Source organism: Hyperolius riggenbachi, chromosome 11, assembly GCF_040937935.1.
Source record: "Hyperolius riggenbachi isolate aHypRig1 chromosome 11, aHypRig1.pri, whole genome shotgun sequence".
In the NCBI taxonomy this organism is placed as follows: domain Eukaryota; kingdom Metazoa; phylum Chordata; class Amphibia; order Anura; family Hyperoliidae; genus Hyperolius; species Hyperolius riggenbachi.
The window spans coordinates 132,806,126-132,830,418 of record NC_090656.1 but is presented as its reverse complement, the minus strand read 5'-3'; the positions used below and the strand labels follow the sequence as shown (position 1 = coordinate 132,830,418).

General features: G+C 43.6%; 1 protein-coding gene across 1 annotated transcript in view; it reads left to right on the top strand.

The window, feature by feature from the left end:
* ZFPL1 (zinc finger protein like 1) overlaps nt 1-14,620 on the top strand; it is a 48,148-nt gene extending 33,528 nt beyond the window's left edge. The window contains exons 7-8 of the mRNA XM_068261055.1: nt 6,184-6,307; nt 13,837-14,620. Of these exons, the coding sequence (XP_068117156.1) occupies nt 6,184-6,307; nt 13,837-14,023 (311 nt within the window). The 3' untranslated portion in view covers nt 14,024-14,620. The remainder of the gene's footprint in view (nt 1-6,183; nt 6,308-13,836) is intronic.
* The last annotated feature ends 9,673 nt before the right edge of the window (nt 14,621-24,293 follow it).

Sequence of the window (24,293 nt, the reverse complement as noted above, 5' to 3'; positions counted from 1 at the left end):
CATAGCAAAAGTGGAATACATCACAAGCTTAAACCACAAGCCCCCCCCAAAAAACTTCTAGTCAACATACCCTCTGTGCCTTGCTGTCTCTTGCTCAAGTTCTCAAAGTCCTCCACATACAGCTTGGCAATTTTTTTCCACAGGCCTCTGCATTTTTTGATGTTGCTGTGGTCCGCATCCCCCTTGTCCCACAGGGCTGGTACCTGCTGCACCTGTAGGATGAGGTCTTCTGATGTGTAGGGCCTCACCCCCTCGCTATCAGACAGATCCTGCTCCATATTGCTGCCAAAGAGCTCCAGCATGAAGTCACTGCTGCTCCACTCTGTGAACGCTGGTGCCATGTGGTCCCCATCCAAAATGGCCACCATACCATAGAGTCAGCATAGGAAGTGTGGTACAACATCCGGTTTTTATAGCCAGTGTGTTGTGCGCTCTCCGGTTCTCATTGGTTTCCATTGGCCGGATGCAACATTCCGGCTCCGGACGAAACGGACGCATGTGAACGGTCGCATAGACTTTCATTGCTATGCCGTGCGTCCGTTTCGTCCGGTCCGCATGCGGTCCGGCTCCGGCACGGCTCCGGCACGGCGATTCCGGATAGCAGCCGCTAATGTGAACCGGGCCTAAGGGTCTAAACTTTTTAAATATCAATGTAAAGATGAAATATTTCTATTTTTTATTTTTTTTTTAACTTGTAAATAGTGATGGATGCAAAACGGAAAAAATGCACCTTTATTTCCAAATAAAATATTGTCGCCATACATTGTGATAGGGGCATAATTTAAACGGTGTAATAACCGGGACAGATGGGCAAATACAATACGTGAGTTTTAATTATGGAGGCATGTATTATTTTAAAACTATAATGGCTGAAAACTGAGAAATAATAATTTTTTTTCTTATTCTTCCTGTTAAAATGCATTTACAGTGAAGTGGCTCTTGGCAAAATGTACCACCCAAAGAAAGCCTAATTGGTGGCGGAAAAAACAAGATATAGATCAGTTCATTGTGATAAGTAGTGATAAAGTTATAGGCTAATGAATGGGTGAACATTGCTCGGATGCATAAAGTGAAAACAACTGAAGCCTGAAGTAGTTAAGCAAAATATTTTGATTATTGGGTGATTGTTTGCTAGTAAGGGGGGGATGTTATGTCTGCCACTATCTAGATAATTGGGCTGTATATTACAGTGGAGTTCTTATCTGGCCCACCTCGCATAGACTGCAGTCTAGATCTAGATTGACTGTTATATGGTGGTCTTAAGCTGGCCATACACTGGCCCGATTTGCGCCTGTTTCGACAGCAGATTCGATCACTGGGATTGAATCTGCTGCCAATCGTTCGTGCTAAACGCACCCGCCGATCCGATTTTCTCCCGAAATCGGATCGGTCCGTCGATTGCGGCGTGCAGGAAATTACCGTCGATCGCCCGCGGGTAGGGAGCGCGTCGTTAGCGGCGGCCGATCCGATCAAGTATACATTACTTGACGCTGGCTCCCGGGCATCTTCTCCGCGCTGCACCGCTCTGTTCCTGCTTCCATCCCAGCGTACATCAACTTCCTGTGTCACTCCAGTGACCAGGAAGTTCATATAGAGGGCGCTCTATTTGAACTTCCTGGTCACGGAGTGACACAGTGTACGCTGGGATGCGTGCAGCGCAGAGAAGAGAACCCGGAGCCAGCTTCAGGTAATGTATACGGGGGGGGGGGGGGGACAGGCGGCAGGAGCAGCTCAACAGATTGTGATCGGTTTCAGCCTGAAACCGATTCGCAATCTGTTTGCAGTAAAGGCAGCCATACGATCACTCTCTGATCAGATTCGATCAGATAGGGATCTGTCAGTTGGTCGATCTAATGGCAAATCGACCAGTGTATGGCTACCTTTAGTTTACTTACTAGTGAGTGGAGAGTGTAATACGGGATTACGCTACACCTGTGTTCCTTTGGGTGAGCCTTATATTCTGGGCAACCCATGAGTTATGTTTCATACAACCCTACCAGTGTCATATCAACTACTCTTATGTATGTTGTTGGTGATGGTGTTATAGCCCTAATTTGTATAGTAAAATACATAAGTTATATTTTAGGTATTATATTACCGTTGTCAAAGGGGCCAATAGGGATTAGGTTATCCCAGTGATTGTGCTATTTTAACCCCATTTCAAATATTTGTGTTTGTGAGAAAATGTATTGATAAAGGCCACAATGCAAATACGATCGACTGAGCAAGGAAGGAATTTGAGAGAAAAGAAGTCAATGTTACCCGATCTAAAAAAACACAAGTCAGATACTTCCTGAAGGAGAGGGAAGGCTCCGAGTCCTAATGAGCCTTCCCTCTCCTCTGCCGGTGCCTTTTCCCACTCAGGATCCCCCGTAGCAGCATTTGACCAATTCGGTCAAATGCTGCTATCTCCGCTGCCGTGTGCTCCCAAAGAGGGGCCACTCCATACTGCGCATGCGTGAGCACCCTCTATCGCGTGATCACGCATGCACAGTAGGGAGCCAAGTCCTCCCGAAGACTTCCGAAGTCCCCCATGGCGGGGGATTTGAACGGAGGATCCTAAGCTGCACGGAGGGCACCGGGAGAGGAAAGGGTAGGCTCATTAGCACACAGAGCTTTCCCTCTCCTCATCTGACTTTTTTTTTTTTTTTTTTTAGCGTGGGTAACAATGGCTTTAAATAGAACTGGTGCCAGTAAAATAGACAAAATTATTCAATCCAATTGGCCGTTGCTGTTACGTGACCCCATACTGCATCAAAATATACCAATCAGACCATGAACAATTTTTCGTAAAGCAAAATCAATTAAACAAGGAGGTTAAAAGCAACGTAGGGAGCAAAAACAGGTAGCAACAGGAGGCGGTCCAGAAGATAGTAGGCAACTTCCGATGTGGGAAATCGAGATGCAAGTGCTGCAAGTTCATGAAACATCGCACACAAGACCTAGAGAGAGATGAAAAGGTCACCAAAACAAAACAATTCATCAATTGCGGAATGCTGTATATGATCTATTTGCTGTCCTGCCACTGCCCAAAGTTTTTTACGTGGGCAGAACAACACGCCCTCTACGAGAATGATTTGGAAAACCTAGATGGGGGATAGAGGATGGAGCCACGAACCACAGTGTACCCCGACATTTTACTGAGGCCCACAGCCAATGCATGTAGAGCTTAACGGTCATGGGCCTAGAAGCAATTTCATCATGACTACCACTAGGCCTAAGGTACCGAAAATTATGTAAAAGGGAAGCTTACTGGATCTTCAAGCTTAATTCCTTGGTACCAAATGGCATAAACGCACAAGTCGAGACAGCCAGCTTTATATAACCCATCCCCACTTGCCCCATTTGACACAGCCAGCCCTATAGTACCTAGGTCTCAAAAGATCTAGGCTCTATTGCCCTATCTTCACCCTTATAACATCCTGTTTGCTCACCCACACCTCATCTATGGCCTGAATAAATTAATCAACAATTTCCACCAGTCGTCACAATGTTAACTGCTTAATTAGTCCCCCTGTATGTTCTAGGACGTAGAATCTATTAGCCAGCAACAATCATTCAATAAAGTTAGGGGAAAAAAATGTTGTAAAAGTAAAAAAAAAAAAGACATGGGCCCATTGATTTTTAACCCAAACTTAGCCTATTAACCCAATATTAACCCCTGCAATACCTATGCCTTTTTATAAACATTTAACGACTGCCGCCAGTAGCGATCGGATGCAATCGCTAGGGCGAAAGTTTCAGGCCCCAATGCTCTGCAGATGTAACGCTCTGCCATTGCCTAGTGATGCATCTGTACAGCTCTATGCCCCCTGAACTGTCGCCCTAGCGAACGCATTCGATCGCCACAGACGCGCAGACTGGGGATACTGGTCTGCCACATGCTCATCTAGAAGTAAAGTATGGCATATTGGGTATAATTTTAATTGGGAAGGGCCAAATAATTCATATGTGAATGTTTTAGAACTGTGGGTTGTGAGATGTGAAAATTAGGGAGGGGGAAAAATAAAAAAATGAAAAATTTACGCCTAATTTTTCCCCATAAATGGACTATAAAACAAAATAGATTGGGGAGAAAAATATTACCTAAAGAAACCCTAGATTGTACTGAAAAAAGATATGTATCACTAGGATGGCATAGATAATTAAAAAGTTACTGCTGTATCAAAACGACACAACTAAAGTGCCAAAAACGCCAGGAATTTTAAGTTGTAAAAACCGTGGAACGCGAAAGGGTTAAGAACTGTTTTTAATGTGTATAGTATGTTTTATCTCCCCACACGCATTTTCCTGCATGCTCAAAAAGTGCCAATTTCCCAGTCAATCAGCAAGTGGGAGGTGCTGCACGCACCAGCCCCTGCTTCTGCGTCACGTTGCTATGTTTCCATAGCAACTTCCCGGCCACCACACGGTTACGACACTTCCGCCATTGGCCGCACCGCTAGTCAGCTTTCCCCAGCAACACCGCTGTCATCAGTCCCAGACGTCCCATCTGCGCGTGGCCTCACTCCCGGCCCCTCTGTGCGCACTGATTGGCCACATCTGACCTTCCGTCTTGCACTCTGCCTTTGCAGCCAACCCAGAGGCCACGCCCCCTCCATGCCGCCTTTGCAGATTGTGACAAGACAGATCCTTACTTGTCACTCCACGGTCCAGGCACACCAGGTGAGTTAACAACTCACCCAGTACCAGCTTCTGCCCCAGCACCTTCTGAGCGCCATCCTTTCTCCAGCATGCACATCCATCAAGTAATAAATGTTCTCATGCTAAGAGCCATATATATTGTATATAATTTTGTTCCAACCATTCAGTGTTTGTTTATAATCCTAGACACTCCCCAGGCTCACACCCGCCCCCACCTCCTCCCCTTTTCACGTTGCATTACTTGTAACGCTGCACGTTCTTAAGTGCAGCATGCTACGGCGTTAGAGCGGCTTAAGTCGCGTTAGACTGTCTGCACATGCGCAGTCATGTTGGAGAGGAGCGGAGAGCGGCCAGGCACATGACTAATTAATATTCACTGCACTCAGTGACGTGCAGTGTTTACTTCCTGGAGCGGCCGCTCTGTGCGGTGATTGGCCGGTGGGACCACGTGATGCCGCATGCGCACAAGAGTACGCATCACGGCATCACGGACGCCAGAGTGAGCTGCACAACGCTGCTCACTCTGACGTCCACAACGAAGAGCACCAGGCCTTGCGTTAGGTGCACGTTATGCGACCTTAACGTAGCACCTAACGCAACGTCTTGGTGTGCAAGTAGCCTTAATGATAACACACTAAGGAGCGCTCCTTCTTCCTTTTTTATTTTTTTTTATTTTTTATTCTGTTGTTTACCAAGTTCAGCTGTACAACACAGCTTGCAGGAGTCGCTAGAGTGTGTGTCCCACCATCGGTCTAGGTGCCTGAGCAGTGCAAGATTGCCCATCTTGCTAATCTTCTGCCTCTAATGCTAAAGATTTACCTGCCAGATTTTTTTTTTCCCCCAACATGATGGAAAAAAAATCTATCTGGCAGGTAAATCCCATGCTAGGTACACATTATGAGATTTTCTTGCAGATTTACTGTCAGATCGATTTATTTCCAACATGTCCGATCTGATTTCCGAGCATTTTCCGATCGATTTCTGACTGTTTTCCATTCACTTCTATCGGAAATCAGATCGGATATGTTGGAAAAAATCTATCTGGCAGGTAAATCTTTAGCATTAGAGGCAGAGGATTAGCAAGATAACCAGGGAATATGCATAGTTTAAAACAAAATAAATATAGCAGCTTCCTTACCCCTTTCAGATCAGGTGTACCTTAACAGAAAGTGGTGAGTGGGAGGGATTAGCAAGTATAGAAAATAGAGCATCCTCAGCATCTCCCTCATTGTATCCCCATAATTCAAACAGTTTTATAGTCCATTTCTTTCTGTCATGAAGGAGTCATTGCAATAAACAGGGATACACAGATGACATAAAATTAATACGAACATGCTCTGTCAGGGCCACGCTTGCACGATAAAAAAAATCATATTTGAGTGCACTGCAACTGTTTGGTGAATGAAAATACAGGAAGCCTTTTGGACTATCCAGAGGCTTTCACAAGGTAAGCATCAATTTTTTTTTTTATTTTTTTTTGCCACATTTCAGGATTGCTTTTAGAAGGGTATATATTTTATTTATTCCTTTTTTTTGCAGCCTCAACTCCTAGGAAAATCTATGACACTCGAGATGTTGCTGCTTCTCAGGATACAGTGATTGATTTTGATGATGACAAATACAGGAGAAGACCGACACTCAGCTGGTTGGCAAGGATACTTCGGTTAGTCTTATTGTACTCTGCTAATTTACTGCTGTTCTTGTATCAGATTTCCATCTTTTGTTGCTTCATCCTTTGTACATTATGGGGGACAATAAGTGCTGTAAATAAGGTTCTCCATGTTCCTTGATTTTATGTGGTTGTATAACTGCTGCTATGATTTCCCCTTCCCTCTCCATTAAAACAGTCAAGCATTATGCACAGTGCATGACAAAGGCTGCTAAGCCCTCTGCCAATGCAGGAACTTGGCTGGCAACTTGGGGTGACATGGAGATGGTGGTGGCAGCAGCAAGTGACCATAGTTTTTCAGTGTATAGAAAGGTAATTGGGTATTTGTAAAGACTTATTTAAAGTTTGTTCTTTTTTTTTGTACACAATTTAATCTAGTTATATATCCAGTAAAGTAAAACAGCCCAGATGCAGGTTGCACCCATGACACAGATTGACGTGCTTGTAGGTCCAAATCCCTCCGACCTTGGGGATTGAAGCAGACTGGCAAACCAGAAGATGACCCAGCACAGTCTTCGTAATGTATTTATAAGCTCTTTAGCTTTCATCCTCCTCATATTACTCGGAATATCCCTAGAAATAAGTTTCAAAGGGTGGATCGCATATTTGGTGATCCAGACGTTAAAGAGGAACTCCAGCCTAAACAAACATACTGACATTAAGTTACATTAGTTATGTTAATTAAAATAAATAGGTAATCTCTTACCCACACTGTTTGTTTTAAAAGAACAGGCAAATGTTTGGTTTCATGATAGCAGCCATCTTTTTGGTTGAAAGGAGGTGACAGGGAGCATGAGACACAGTTCCAACTGTCCTGTGTCCTGCTCACCTCTCCCAGTTGCTAGGCAACATGAATAACAACATAGGAAATCTCATCAAGCTCTGCACAGCATCAGGGGGAAAAAAAGCCTGGGCTTTTTTTCTTTGATGGGTGGAGCTTAGCTAAAAATGATGCTTTGGTAAGAAAAATAAAGTTCTGATGCTGTGAAACTGTTAAACACCAAGCCTTTTCAGCTCTGCTGAGTAGATTTTTAGTACGGAGGTTCACTTTAAGGTCAACGGGTGTAAAGAAATGAGGTTGAAATTCCGGGAAAGGGACTACCCTCTCAACCTTTGTATTCCCAAAACTGGGGGGCCCATTAGCTCCCATAAGCGAAATGGGGGGGGGGGGTGTTGGGAGAAATTGCTCAGATTCTTTTTGTTTCCATGTTTTCTACATAGTCTAGGGAGATGGTATCCATTATCAGACGCCATTGGCCATTATTACTTCAAGGGTTTCCAACTGTTGAGGAGTTTTTTAATCCTCCTTTAATGGCATATAAACGCGCGCCCACGATTGGTCAGAGACTTGTTCGAGCAGACATTTTTGCACGTAAAAAATCTCCAATTGCTATGAGAAAAGGGTTTTCCCCTTGTCTTTCATGTCATATGTGTAATAACACTAATAAGGGGATGTTTTTTACAATCCTTTGACTGGCAGAAAATATCAAATTAATGGCTTCTTTACTTGCGATTCGAGCTATGTTGTCTATTTGTTACATTGCCCATGCGGTCTGAGTTATGTGGGTAGGACTACTCAACCGCTTAAAGCTCGTATATTGTCTCATAAATCTGCCATTAGATGTTGGTGAAGGGAACAAAGTTGCTGCTCTCTTCACCGAGGAGAATCATTCTGTAGTCAATTGAGAGGAACAGTGATAGATTTGGTACCAGTACCTAGGAGGGGGGGTGATGGGGTGAAGATGTTACTTAGAAGGGAGGCTTTTTGGATTAAGACTCGTGGGACTTTGGCACCCGGGGGTCTCAATCATGAGTATGAGTTGGGAACCTGTATATAAAGTGAGTGATATATTTTTATTGGGCAATGACGCCGGGTCCCCGATCTTCTGCATGACCGGCCGGGCTATCATCACTTTTTTTAAATCTCTTGTCTATTTTGGAAGTTGATGTTTTAGCCCTGATGCAGTGCGTCTTTTTACGCTTTAGCACAATTACGCGAATTTGACGTTTGTATAGCGTACTTTTGTCGCTCGCATTTTGATCGCTATTTTTGAGTGATGCGAATATTTGCGTACGTTTTTTCCACGTACAGGGTTTATGCGTATTTTTTTTCTGAAGCTTTCTGATTGGTTAATGTGGAATGCTGACCAATTTGACATCTTTTCCTGTTTACAGCTAGCCTGTTTTTTGGCTGTTTTTTTTTTCTTTCAGGATGCTCCTGATTGGTGGAAACTGGTGGCTATCAGTTCCCCATCAGGTCCTCCTGACTGTTGTACCCGCCTCCTTACCGGTCATGCTTCTGATTGGTTGACCCAGCGTCGATGCCCACATTTTGATTGCCTCATTACTTTTGAGCCTACTAAATAAAGGTGGATGTTTTTCACTATTTTGTCAGAGACCTTGCAGGCTTGAGAAAGGCAGGACATCCTCCCGAAACGTTGCTTTCTAATGCATTAGTCTCTTGTTATGCTGTATCCTGCCTTTACTTGAAGATGCTTTAATTAAGAGCTTATAAATACATTACGAAGACGGTGCTGGGTCATCTTCTGGTTTGCCTAAATCCAGTAAAGAACAGTTTGTTACTACAGTAGATTATTGGCCGTATCCTATTTTAGATAAGTAGCATGCAAGCTACATGCATAACCTTTTACGTTCCTTTAACCCCTTGTTCAGAATGGTTGGGCTCTGCCATATCAAGCTATACCAGCCTACATGGCTGAAAGGAGAAAGTTTGCAGGAGAGGGACAGAAACTTTCCTCTCCCCTGCAAAGCCCCTGTCCATGTCAAGGACAAATGGCTGATCCCCACTTATGGTGCCCAGGGGGTACCTATCCCCATGCATGTGGAAATGGGGGGGGGGGGCTTATGGTGGAATCTAGGAGCCCCCTTCAATAAGGGGATCCCCAGATGTCTGTCCTCATCCAGGAAAATATGGTAACTTCTCACCCTCTACCGATTTTATTAAATGGAATTTGAGGTGAGAGTGGTATGGTGGCTGCCATATTTATTTCCTTTTAACCACTTGCTGACCACCTGACGCAGATCGGCGGCAGAGTGGCTCTGTTGTTCCTCAGTTACGCCATATGGCGTCATCTCGTGAGCAGCGAGATTTGACTGGAGTTTGCATGAGTGCTAGCTCCCTTCACTGTAAACAAGGGGCCGCAGCGATCAGCCTGCCAGCGGCTGGTTTTTGTATTTATATTAATAAAAGTATTTATATAGCGCTGGCCTCTTACCCAGCGCTGGTAAGAGTATAGCCTTGTCACTTAACTGTCCGTTGGAGGGGCTCACGATCTAATCCCTGCCATTGTGGAGTCGGTCCAAAAATCCACCGACTCCGACTCCTCAGTTTAGGATTCCACCGACTCCACGACTCCGACTCCTCTAATTTGCATATTACAATTTTGTTGATTAAAAGTATGTAACATGAAATTCGTCTCTTAACTGCCAACGCTTAGGAATTTCACAAGACAACTGAAGTGAGAAGGATATGTAGACTACTATATTTATTCCCTTTAGACTAAAACTAGTCCTTGGTAAGAGTACTTGTAAAAGGTACAAACCGGAACAAAGAACATCTATCAGGCCCTAGGCAATGTAAGTGTGGGTGCATGTAAGAATGATGTGCAGGTACTCTGCAGGGGAATGAGGAGATTGTAAACAGACAACACCTATGTGTTCAATGTGCACAGCATTCTCAGTAGATTCCCTGCAGCTCTGTGGGGAGTGCATATGTAGAGTATAGTACTACTGTGTAACAAAGTAAACCTGAGACAGATGAAATTAAAGTTTTATACATACCTGGGGCTTCCTCCAGCCGACTTCAGGATAATCAGTCCCTCGTTGTCCTCCACCACCTGGATCTTCTGCTATGAGTCCAGGTACTTGAGCCAGTCAGGCGTAGTGCGCATGCACACACTCCGCCGCCAGGAGCATACTACACCTGTGCAGCACTATTGCGCAGGTGCAGAATGTTCCTGGCTGTGGGAGCGGCATGCGGCCGGACAGCACTGACTGGCTGAATTACCAGGACTCATAGCAGAAGATCCGGGTGGTGGAGGACAGTGAGGGACTGATTAGCCTGAAGGGGGCTGGAGGAAGCCCCAGGTATGTATAAAACTTTACTTTTAATCCGTCTCAGTTACCCTTTAATTTGTAGTCACCAAACCAAATTTTAATAACATATCAAATTATTTTATTTCATCAGCAAAGGGAGTGCATACATTTGCATAAATCAGCATCAATGCAGAATTATTTCCATCTCGTTGACCATCTCTATTAGTGACATAGCTACACATCAGGCTTTATTCTTACAGCATAGATGTTATTTAGTATATATGTTACGGCCAGAACCCGAAGTTTGGCCACTTCTAGTTCTGGCCGGCCACTTCGGGTTCTGGCCGGCCAATGCGCGAAGTGGCCGCTGCGCTGCGGCCAATGTTAGAAATGGATTGATTCCTCTGAGGTTAATGTATCTTCTGCGCCGCAGCGCAGCGGCCAAACGTATAACAACTTCGTTAATTTATTGCAATTCAGCCGGCGGCAATGTAACAATTCAAGCCGCCGGCTTTTTCTCTGCCTCTCTCTCCTTCTCCCCCCCCCCCCCGCCTCTCTTTCCTCCTTCCCCCCCGCCTCTCTCGCTCTTCTATGGGCAGCCGGCGGGGACACCCGTGTCCCCCCTCCGGAGTCGTTCGTCGCGGCAGGGTTATCCTGCCGTTCCTGCAGAGCGGGTGCTGGCAGAAGCGATGTCTGCAGCCTCCCTGCTCTGCTGCCCTGGCGCCACGAACGACTCTCGGGGACACGCGTGTCCCCGCCGGCTGCCCATAAGAGGAGAGAGAGAGAGGCAGAAAAAAAAAAGCCGGCGGCTTGAATTGTTACATTGCCGCCGGCTGAATTGAAATAAATTAACGAAGTTGTTATACGTTTGGCCGCTGCGCTGCGGCGCAGAAGATACATCCATTTCTAACATTGGCCGCAGCGCAGCGGCCACTTCGCGCATTGGCCGGCCAGAACCCGAAGTGGCCGGCCAGAACTAGAAGTGGCCAAACTTCGGGTTCTGGCCGTAACATATATAAGAGATTCCTGTGTACACATCATATATACAGTCACAATCAGATATGTATATCTGACCTTAAAAATACGGGGACTGCTTTATTGAAGCAGCACAAGTAACTAATTTTGATTGGTTTATTTCATTTTTGTGGACTAAGCACAGCTATTACTGTATATATACTGTATATATACATTATTTTTAATGACTATTATCTGAGAAATAGAACATTTTATCATATTTTCTATTTTAATTACAGTTACAAATTCATTAGGAGTCGGAGCATTTTTTCCCGACTCCGACTCCACGACTCCGACTCCACAGCCCTGCATTGTCCTATGCCTATGTATTTAGGCTTCTTGCACACCAAGACGTTGTGTTAGGTGCCACGTTAAGGTCGCATAACGTGCACCTAACACAACGTATGGTGCTGCAAAAGCCGACGGTAGAGTGAGCCGCGTTCGGCGGCTCGATTCCTATAAGGTCTCCCAGAGTGGCGCTGATTGGCCAGCGGGACCACGTGATGCGGAGCGAGACACTCCGCATCACGTGGTCCCGCCGGCCAATCAGCTGCCGCCAGTGCAGTGAATATTAAGTAGCCATGTGCGCGGCTACTGTAGCTGGCTCTCTCCGCCTCCTCTCCGCCCCCCACTGCGCATGTGCAAACAGTCTAACGCGGCTATAGCCGCTCCAACGCCGTAGCATGCTGCACTTTGCACCGAACGTGTAGCATTACATGTAACGCAACGTGGGCTGTGTGAACAGCCCACTTGTGTTACATTGCTGTGCGTTGGGGGAGCGTTACAGCCTGTAACGTCTTGGTGTGTAAGCAGCCTAAATGTATACATATTGTAGTGTAAAGTCAATTTAGGGGGGAGGAGGAAGGGGGGAATAAATAAAATGCAAAAAAATGTGCTTTTTTTTTTTATTATTATTCATAACAAAAAAACTACAAATATCAACAACAAACAAATGGCACCAAAAGAAAGCTATTTGTGAGAAGGAACAGAGTTAAAATTAATTTGGTTGCCAAGTTGTATCACTGAGCAATAAATAAAATGGCCTGGTCACTTGAGGGGTATAAACCTCTGGTCCTCAAGTGGTTAAACAATACCAGTTGCCTGGTAGCCCTGTTGATCCTGTGTCTCTAATACATTAAGCTATAGACCCTGAACAAGCAAGCAGCAGATCAATTTAATTCCGAAAATAACAAAGCGTGTAAGGTGATTGTAAATGAAGTATGAAGATTGTCTCATCTCTTAATGATATACTAGGCTATGTACGCCTTTATCATAAAGTATAAGGTCAGGTCAGAAGATTATTTGCGTGTTTGGCTAAAATGCAAGAGCCAGAGGCTAATATGATCCATTGTATCTGGAATTGCCCTATGATCAAAGGTACTGGGAGAAAATGTTGAAGTGTATATCTAAATTTGCAGAAGATCTATTAGAAATGATTTGTTGTGTATAGGTGCTGTAGGCTTAAAAAAAACAACAACAAAAAAAACACAAAGTACCTATTGTCCCTCTACCCTCTACCCCCGCCCCATCCCCCCCCAACAAAAAAAGTTAGATACCAACCTCAGTAGTGCGCAGCATTGAAAGGACAATGGCTGAGTTCCATTTATCATGTGAATGTAGGTAATGCTAGGAATACACCATACGTTTTTCCGCTTGATAGATGTCCAATATTCCTTCCGATTGTTTTTTGGGTCGATTTCTCATAGAAGTGAATTGAAAAAGAAAAGAAAAACGAGAGCAAGGTAAGAGAATCTAGTGGAAAAACCGTTTGGATGGAAAATCGAGTGGAAAAATGTATCGTGTGTACCCAGCATTACAGAGACTCTGAAGTCTCCCTAAAATGAGGTTTTTATTTTAAAAACCTCATTACCATTATAGTCCCTCTTAAAACGCCTCATCCCCGTGGCTGAAAACCCCCTCGATCACCCCAAACTCACAGGGTACACGGCAGGCAAAATCCACGACTTTCTTGGTAGTGGATTTTGCTGCCGCCTCTATGCGCGTCAATCAGCGCGCATCTCCGCCTCTCCCCCGCCCTGCTCAGTGAAGGAAGACTGAGAGGGGCGGGGGAGAGGCGGCGAGCCACGCTGATTGACGCGCATAGAGGCAGAGCTGTGCTGCCTCTATGCGGAAGGAGCTCGCCGTGCACCCCTGTGAGTTTGGGGTGATCGAGGGGGTTTTCAGTCGCAGGGATGCAGCGTTTTAAGAGGGACTATAATGGTAATGAGGTTTTTAAAATAAAAACCTCATTTTAGGGAGACTTCAGAGTCTCTTTAAGCCTTTGGTTGCAATTTAGCCACTGTGTTTATGTTCCTAGAGAAAATGAGTAATATTTTTTTTTCATTGCTAATAAGTTAATTTTGCCGTCTCTAGTCTCACTTTCTTGTGTCTATCTTCTTTAATTTTGTCCATGTCTCTCTAACAAGTTTAACCGAAGCCTTATTCTTTTACAGTAACCGCACAGGTTCAAAGTCCAAACCAGCTTCCACCAAGCAGCGGTTCCTGATAGTCCTAATAATTGGTGTGTTGGGCTTTCTTACCCTAATTTTACTCATGTCCAAATGGGGTAGAGCATCAGCTGAAAATGACCCAAATCTTGACCCGTTACTCAATCCCCACATCCGAGTTGGGCAAAAGTAGTTGATATAAAGTCATTTGAAGGAGAAGACCGTGTTGGACTACGTTCCCATTAGATATCTACACTTTCTATACCTGACCTATGGTATTTTGATTTACCAGCGAAAAAAGTTTCCTGATCTTCAAATTTTGTGAAGTTAAACTAATTTGTGTAATAGGAGGGCCTTGACCTAATCAGCACCTTTTACTACACGCTCTTCTGTCTTTGTGGCAAAAGAGGAAAAATGCAGGAAAGTCCGTGGGCAAAGTGTGTATTGTTGACATCTGAAGAGTCCTCAATCACAGTTCTATTGTAATTACTGCAAGGACAGTATGGTTCCCAATTGAGGCTCTCTGCCTTAAAAGTGGCCCAAGAATGGAAGTCTTATAATCTGACAACAATAATGGGCTACAAAGCCTGAAATCCAGGAAAGACCTTGTATATAGCATTCAGATTCCTTATTTATCAGTCTACTTTTGCAACACCAACATTCTGTACAAAGAATAAGCAGACATCAAGAGAATGTAAATCTGGCAGAAATCAGACCTGTGTACATTTTTTTTTGTTTCAAATGTTTATGTGACTATCCTGCAATACATTCCTGCATCTCTTGTTTCTAACTTAAGTCTTCATGGTCATTTTGTTAACAAGGAAGAAAACAGTAACACGGGGTTCGTAAAAGGAGAATTCCATGAAGTAAATAAATTCAAACAACATTTGTACTTTATAATTATTTATATTTTGGTATATCTTTCAAGAATATCTGTATTAGGAGCACATCTAGTGCTCCGACTGTCTTTTGTCAGTATTCTGACTAATGCCTGTAAATTATTCAGTGCAACAACTAGAGCAGCAGCTCAATGGACAGATACAAACATAATAGGGCTACCTTGAGGAACAACAGACTCTGCAGGAACTCTATAAATGCCTTCTGACAGGTCACTAATAAAGAGGCCTAGATTTTGTAACTTTTTGGGAGCAGGGAAAATGGTTTTAAGTGATCTTTTAAGGTGATACTTTTTATCTAATGGTTCATGGAATTCTTCTTTAAAGCACAGCACTCTGGGTGTTTTCTGTTCTGGATTTCAACTGTCTAATTCTTTCCTACATTTGCCATTCTGAGAGAATGGTTATTAACACTACAACACTGAATAATACCAATAATTATTAAACACCTCAAATTCTACACATAACGTTGCAGAAAATAATCATTGGTTTGTGTATGTGTGTTGGTGGACTGATTTGTAGTTTTGTCCCCATATTTACCAAGGATTTTGGAGTGGTGCAAAATAACTCTACTTAGTGAACGATATAAAAAAAAAAAAGGTGCAGTTATGTCTCAGCAGCAAATCCGATTTCACATGACATATGAAAATCACTAGACCTGTCATGTGACATATGAAAATCACTAGACATATCACATGAAATATGAATGCTCACAGGACATAATAATAATAATAATAATAATAATAATAATAAGCATGTGAATAATAATAATCGTGACATTATCACGTGACCTATGAAAACACTAGTATGGAAAGCTGGGAGCACACTTGGCTGTGCAGAAAAGCATGTGGTTTAAGGCATGTGCGTTTTGCGGTTTTCGCTACATTTGTATTTTTGTATGCATTTGCATTTTTAATACATTTTGTTTTTTTAACAAGGGAAAAAAAAAATACATTATCAGGTCTATTTGTTATTTATTTGGGTTTTTGATGTGCCATAGGAAAAAATTGTGTGCGAATCACATGCGTTTGCATGCAGGAAATAAGTTTTTAAATGCGATTTTATGAACCTCTTACAATTGCACAACAATGACATTTTTGGGGCATTCCATAGACTTTTATATGCAATTTCGCATGGGTTTTCCACTTTGTGGCAAACGCATGTGATTCAAATAAGTCTGCTCCCAGCCTTACTAAGAGCAACTAGTAGAAATGTTAAATGAGATTTATGGCATGCATGGAGATTTTAAACAAATTGTATGCCACGTGGAACTGGCCCTATCAAAATGTACAGGAAGTTCATTTTGGTTGGCCCCTTTCAAAGTCCCATACATTTTGCATGCAAGCCAGAATTATTTGCATCTCATTGACCATCTCTAGCAATCGCACAAAATTTGCTATGGAGAGTAGTTGTGTTTTATTTTTTGCACTAATTTAGCAACTTGCCCTAGTTTTATTTCATAGCACAGATTGAGAGTAAGAAATAGTTTGCTACAGACTCTAGTTATCAGATGAGCAAAAGGTGTGATCCAGTGACCAACCTCAAGAAACTTCCTTCTTTCAGAAAGACCACAGTATTAGGGGGGGGGGGGGGGGGGTGTCGTCATGACAACAGCCGGCAATTTCACTTTAGAGTTGCAGCGCCACCTGGAGGATGGAGGCATAACTGCAGCGCTGGAGCCAGGGAGGTGAGTTATTGTTGCACTGCTGCAGATTTCCCTGGCACTATGATTTTTTTTCCCCAGGTTTTAGGATCTGAAAGGGTGCAAAAAAATTGCACCGCTTTTAGACCCTAAAATCCAGAAAGAATCATAACGTCAAGGGGGTTAAGCACCATCCTACGATATCCTCACTTCCTGTTTTGTTGTTTCCCTTTAAGTTCCCAGCAATATTATTATTTGGCATTTATATAGTGCCGACATCTTCCACAGGGCTTTATGAGTACATATTCATGTCACTAACTGTTCCTCAGAGGAGCTCACAATCTCATCACTACCAGTGCTATAGTACATCTTGTATTCTAGAGCCAATTTAGGGTAAGCCAATTAACTTACCTGTAGGTTTTTGGGATGTGTCCAGGAAGCCGGAGTGCCTGGAGGAAACCCTCACATACATAGGGAAACCATACAAACTCCGTGCAGGTAGTGCCCTGGCTGGGATTTGAACTGGGAACCCAGATGCAGGTAATATCAGATTAAGAGTTTGCAAAGAACTAGCCCTCCACACAGACAATACCTTCTGCAACTATAGTCAGCAAGGTTAGCTGATGGCTTGAGTAAAACAGTATTTGTTAGGTATGTCAAACATGGCCGTAAAGGAAATGTTTAGTTCAGGGTTGCTTTAAAAAAAAAGAATTACTCCTTTGTACATGATGTGAATACGTCTTGAGTTATGTTGTTTGCTTTGCATCCTTTTTAAACTACTGACCCCCATTACTTCTAATCTGGTAACCAATGCCCCTTAACAGGATTCACTGAACAATTTCTTACCTAAATCCTGATCTGATAAATCTTCATATAAACCCTTTGCACACTCAAATTCATACATATATTCCAGTTTAATGTTTAGCCCCCAAGGAAGTCAACAACAGGATATGATAATAGCAACAATAAAGTGTGTTAGACTTTTGTTTTGAGTAGGGATGGTCAATATGATGTAAATAAAATTCCAAGTTGATGCAGGACCTGCCAAGGTGGAATTCAACTGGTCTATTTCACAGCTGCATAAATTAGCTTAATCCTGCATTAAATCAGAATTGTTTGCATCTCATTGCCTAGCCCTAGTCACCCAGGAATTTGTGGTAAAGATTGATAAAGTGTTTTCTCATATTTTGGAAGCTGTTAAAATGGGTGCACAAAGCCAATAGTGTTTATCGGATCTGCAGTGTCAGGTGTGTAATTTAGGTACTCAAGTAGTCAGACAATGGCCAATTTTTCAGCTACAGTTATTGATTTAGGTGCTGGCACCCTGTTACTATATAGCCAAGTGTTTGGTTCTGACTATGCTAATTTAGCCAGTTGCCAGTTCGCCATGCTATGCAAATCTACACCCCGGAAAACTTCTCTTGCAGATCACAGGCGTAGATATGTATTTCTGCTTGTTTACCTCACTGTTGTAGATCACACACCCGCTTACCTCTGTCATCACCCTGCCACTCTATGATCGTTAAATGGGAACGATCAAAGTGAGAATGATCAATGGTATCTGCAAGATGTAGGGGGTCATTCAGAAAATAAAATGTTCTCAATACACCGGAATAAAGTGTGGGGACATCTAGTGGACAAAAAGTAAAACTACACTTACATACACTAAAATAGATGAAAAAAATCTCCCAGTAGTTTTTAACCACTCAAAGAAGGCTTAATTTGTGGCAACCCCCCCAATATAGATCATTTATGTTATACAGCTAGTGATAAAGCTATTGGCAAAAGTAATGGGAGGAGTGAAATGTGAAAATTGCTGTGGTATTAAGGGGAAATAACCTGTGGTAGGGAAGGGGTTAATTTGGGCATCAACAAATTCCAGCTTTCTAGTTGTGTATGCAGTTGGAGCACTGCTGCTACTACATACACTGAAGTTAGTGCCAGGACTTTTACAAGAAGGACAGATGATGATGATGATAATAATAATAACTAGTGGACTATGACATGCCTACCTCACTGCATGCTATAATATCATGGAACATTTTGGCTATATAGCCATATATCATGAAATAGCCATATATCATACAGAAAAATAAGAACTAGAACAGAGGTTTCATCAGGGGTAATTTTTAAAGGGAACCCAAGGTGAGGGCGATATGGAGGTCCTGACAGTCCTTATTCTGTGTCTCTAATACTTTGAGCCCTAGACCCTAAGCAAGCATATGCAAATCAGGTACTCTGACTTAGGTTATACTGGATTAGCCATGTGCTTGTTCCAGGGTTTGGACTCCGATACTACCTTTGCTAGAAGATCAACATGACTGCTAGGCAACTGGCATTGTTTACATGGAAATTGATATGGCAGCCTCCATATCACTCTCACCTCTGGTTCCCTTTAAAACACGGCCTTTAATTGTCATTTACTGGACACCACATATTACAGTAAATTTAAAGACATGAGAAAAGTACAAAAAAAAAAAATCAGTCCTTAAAACTAATACACATCCTAATGCTCGTTTCACTTCTTCAGAGGCTGCATTGCACATTTCAAGATTAATCAACATGATTTGGCTGTAGTAGACAGTTAATTCCAGTTATATTTTAGTAAAACTGTATTTATTTGTTTTGGTTTAATAAATCTGAAAATAGCATAATGTTTTTGGATTGTGACTGAGATGTAACTGCAAGTGACCTAGAACTAAATAGTATCCAGCTCTCTTCTGGTGTGTACATGGAATATGACGGTATTACGCTTCAAGCAATGTGACCTGGTTAGTAAGTAATAAGAACCAATCAATACTCCCATCTACCAGAAATTAATGGCTAAGCTATATGCAAAGTGGCCTAATGACCTACTTAAGGGGCAGTATTATTATAAATAGGTGAGAAAAAACATGAATTTGCTCAGTTTCTGTATGAATTGCTCCTAAAATGTCCCAGTTTTCAGTCTTAAAGTATAACTGAACATTTTGTATAAATAGGTATTAATTTTTAAAAAATAATGTAATAATAACACAAACTCCAGCTATTCATTCTTCGGGGATTTTCTGACCTGGATCCTGGTATTGCAAAGGTTTCTGATGTCTCATTTCACAGCCTATTTACATATCCATTTACACAGTAGAGAAGGCAATATGCTAATAATTCTGGCTAGCATGCAAACTTAAGGTGGCCATACACTGGCTCGATTCCCGGCCGTTTCCACAGCAGATTCGATCCCGGGATCGAATCTGCTGCCAATCGTTCGCGGTAAACGCAGCCGCCGATCGCGCCGTGCGGGAAATTACCCTCGATCGCCAGCGGGTAAAGTGCGCGTCGCTAGCGGCGGCCGATCCGATCAGGTGTACATTACCTGAGGCTGGCTCCCGGGCGTCTTCTCCGTGCTGCACGGCTCTGTTCCGGCTCCATCCATCCCAGCGCTTCCTGTGTTACTCCGTGACCAGGAAGTTCAAATAGAGGGCGCTCTATTTGAACTTCCTGGTCACGGAGTAACACAGGAAGCGCCGTAATGGATCCGGAACAGAGCCGTGCAATGCGGAGAAGATGCCCGGGAGCCAGCGTCAGGTAATGTATACGGGGGGGGGGGGGGGGGGGACAGGCGGCAGGAGCAGCTCAGCAGATGGTGAATCGGTTTCAGGCTGAAATCGATTCACAATCTGTTTGCAGTAAAGGCAGCCATACGATCCCTCTCTGATCAGATTCGATCAGATAGGGATCTGTCAGCTGGTCGATCTAATGGCACATTGACCAGTGTATGGCTACCTTTAGGCCTCCTTTCCATAGACTGTTAAGCTGTGTGCTCAGCAAGCAGTTACCAGGCAGAAGTAAGCAGTTATCATGCAGTAACAACCTGTTACCAGGCAGCAGTGAGCAGTTAAGAGAGTTTGAGAGGCATTTCACTGCCTATCAATAGTTCGTGGAAAGGAGGCCTAAGTGCAAACTGCCTGCAGTTTGGAATTCAACCAATCAAAACTGATCAAAAGTGCATTTGGTATGCCCATTTCCAAGCTACATGCAAACAGGGCTGGATTTCTGGAATGGTCACAAAAGCCTGGGCCTTTGAAGGCTGCTGCCCAATTGGGCAGCTGGACAGGGAAGAGGGGTAGCTACATATGAAAAAGAAGGTTACAAACGAAAAGTAGATGCTGCAAGTAGAGATGGCCCAGTTTGCCGGTGAGCAGTATTCTGTGAACAAAGGCCTGTTTGCCGTTTGCGTAGAACGCAAAAAAAAAATTTGAAAAAAAAATTGCAGTCACATTTTTCCCATAGACTTTAAAGAGAACCAGAGTCGACAGAAAAAAAGATGTTATACATACCTGGGGCTTCCTCCATCCCCATCAGCCTGGATCGGTCCCACGCCACCGTCCTCCGCTGCCTCTATCCGCCGGTACCGAGTCCCGTCACTTCGACCAGTCAACGCAAGCGCAGTGCTCTCCGAACTGCGCAGGCGCATGCGTAAAGATATGGAGGGAGTCCCTGTGCTTGCGTACAATTGGCCGCGTCTGCTGGAAGTGACAGGACCCGGTACCGGCGACAGAGGCAGCGGAGGATGGCGGCGTGGAAGCGATCCAGGCTTATGGGGCTGGAGGATGCCCCAGGTATGTATAACCTCTTTTGTCATTTTTTTTAAAGACTTTCGTTCGTCTTTGGTTCCCTTTAAAGAGACTCTGTAACAAAATGTTCATCTTTATTTCTTCTATCCTATAAGTTCCTATACCTGTTCTAATGTGGTCTGAATTACTGCAGCCTTTTCTAGTTGCACTATCTCTGTAATATATCTAATCTTTTCTTTGTCGACCCAGAGAGAAATGCACTGCCTCTGCTGTGATAGGGAGAAGGTATGCACGCCCCCTCGAGGCTCTGTGTGTGTGCGCTTTGTTTATCCCTCACAGACAGGTCTGCTCTCAATTTCAGCTTGTGTAAGGGGGAGGGAGCTGCCTATGCTGAGAAACTGTGAGAATCCCTGACTGGAGTGCAGAAAATTCACTATGTAATAAAAACTTGTATACTGTAACATGAGATATACACACACACCACTTCCAGGATCGTGGCGGGGAGAGGCAGAAACTGCAAGGAGGAATCCAGGAGACCATAATGAACAGAATGGTATGGTTTTTTGTTGTTGTTTTTTTTTGTAAGAATTTGAGAGTACAGATTCTCCTTAATGGAAGGTGAACGGCCGTTGACTTTAAAGGTTAATAGCAACCACCACACTTCAACACCCGAGCAAGTGGACACTTGTGTTTCAAGGCCTGCTTCACATGACTCGGGTGCTTTCTCATTCCAGTTTGGAAGGAGGAAGTATGGAGTCACACTGTGAAGCACAAGTTAGTGAATTCCCCTGACCCTGTCCACTTTCTCAGGTGCTGAAGTGTGGTGTCTGAGATATTGTGCTCTATTCATAAAACCTTACCGCAAGTTTTCCGCTCAAAACAGCGGACTTTCCCGACCATTTAGCAAAGTGGGCATTCATAAAAGCTGTTCCCGCATGAAAATCTACAATCCCCCAGCAGAGCGAGAAATTTCCGCCTTCTGCAGTATTTTTCTAGATTTATCTAGAAAAAAGTAACAAAATGGCCATTCATAAAGATTAGAGGAAGCGGTATGTGGACGGGAAATACCGCTTCCTCGAAGCCTGTGGATTACATACAAGTGAATGGGACAGACCTCCCAGAGAGAGCAGTGCACGGAGGGACTCTGCCGGCGTAAGTGTTTCCGCATGCCTTCCAACAGCTTACCGCCAGCCTTCAGCGGGAGATCTCCGCACTTGCATCGCAGCTGCCAACATTTTTATGAATGACCACCCAGAAGTCTAAGATACCGCTGCTGTATTTTCCCTCCAGGAGTTTTTTCGCCACAAATTTTTTATGAATAGAGCCCATTGACTTCGAAAATCCTAATGATCTCAAATTCTAACACTAGCCAAATGAATGGGCATCATCAATAATGCATTCCCAGTATATATATTAGCCTTCCACAATAGAAACTGTTCACAAAAATTCCACTTGAAGGACTGGTTGGCTGTGCATGGTCTAGGGGTTTATTTAAAGTGTAACTGAGATGGCGGGGGGGAAATTACATACCCAGGACTTCCTCCAGTCTCTTCTTCCAGGCCGATCGCTCCCTTGTCATCCTCCTCTGCCTCCTGGTGGCTCCCGGAAAGTCATCCAGTTGGGGCCAGTAGCGCAGTCTGGCCGCGCGCACTCCCCTGTTGCGCTCCCAGGGTCGGGAGCGTTCTGCAGCTGCGTAGTGTGTGCAGGCGCAGAATGCTCCCGGCCACAAGAGCGTGATGTGGGTGCATGCTCGGCCTGGCCGCGCATATACAGTATGCCACAGGCCGGAGGTGTTTCCGGGGACAATTTCAGAAGAACCAGGAGGATGGCGAGGGGGTGATCAGCCTGGAGCGGGCTGGAGGAAGCCCCAGGTATGTATATTCCCCCCCCCTCCCCATCTCAGGTTCACTTTAATGCACTCTTAAATTTGGGAACTGGAGTCCAAGTTGGCTGTAATTTGCCAGGTTGGGGGTCATTTTATGGCAGCCTACAATTCTTAAATGATATTAAAATGAGTTTGTGATCATCCCTCTTACCGCTGATTTATTTTTGCTGCCCTCTGACAGATTTCAGTTTTGCCTACAGTGCCTGTTGCTGGACTTTTGTGTACTGCCATCTTTGAAATTTTAAGAATACAAATAACCTGTTGCTCACTGTATCCTTGTGCCCAAGCTGATACTGTATATTTGTACTAGTAAAACCAGGTTTGTGCCTTTCTTTTCCTCACTCAAAACTTTCTCATCACCTGTTTTGTCATAGTCAATAGTTATCTTTAAATTCCAATTCACCTTATGTGTACTCTAAGCAGTGTATTTCCATCCAGCTGGTCACATTGCAAGAGGGGAGAGTATTGATTACAGCAGTTGTTTTTATACTTTTTTTCATTAAATTAGATCTGATTCACTTGATTTCCTAATCCGTACATAATAAAGCAGAATGAGGTTTGCTTGTGTAGGAATTTAACAATTACTGGTATGGAATAATTGTCATACTAATTGCAGCAGTCTCTTATTTTTTCCAGAGCACATTAAATCTTAATGGAAAACAAAAATCAGTATCTGTAATATCTGTACTAATGTGGACTGGGTGTTAGGAATGAAAGCATAACACATCGATTGATTGAAATGAAAATTTTAAACCTACAGAGAGTTGAATTCAAAGACACCCTGAAAAATCAACTTAAAACATGTGGCAGGTTAGACTATTTTGCCAAAATTCCATTGCAGCAAATAAAAATCATACTCCATAATGTATGGCTCCCATGTGCTTGTATGCATGTCTGTCAATGTCGGGCCATGCTTATGAGACAATATATGGTGTCCTATGAGATCTGACCCAGATCTGGACCAGGGCATCGCTAAGCTTCTGGACAGTGGGATATGGAACCTGGTGGCAATTGATAGACTGAAGCATAATGGCCCAAATGTTCTTTTGGATTTAAGTCAGATGAGCATGAGGGTTAGTCATTGATATCAGTTCCTTCATCTTCCAGGATGGATAAGCACTTGCAGGAAGGCATTCTGTAAGGCTAACATGGTCATATATTCTTATAGAGTAGATTGGTCATCCTCAAACTAAGGCCAGCAGCCCGAATGTGGCCCCCTGAGGCTTTTTTACCAGCTTTCCACACACATGTATTACTTATAGATGCGGCAGCAGTGCTTGCACCATGTTTCTACATAGAAGCTAGCAAGAAGTAATTCACTAGCTTCCAATCCAATTCTGCATTAGGTGGCACTGCTGTCCAATTGTATGGCAGGTTGTCACCTGGGTATGCTTTAATGTCTGGTGTGCAAAAACATTGTGGTTTTGGAGGGGGGGGGGGGGGGGGTTGGGTGATTAGAGGTAATATAAAAGTAGTGTGTGCGTGCA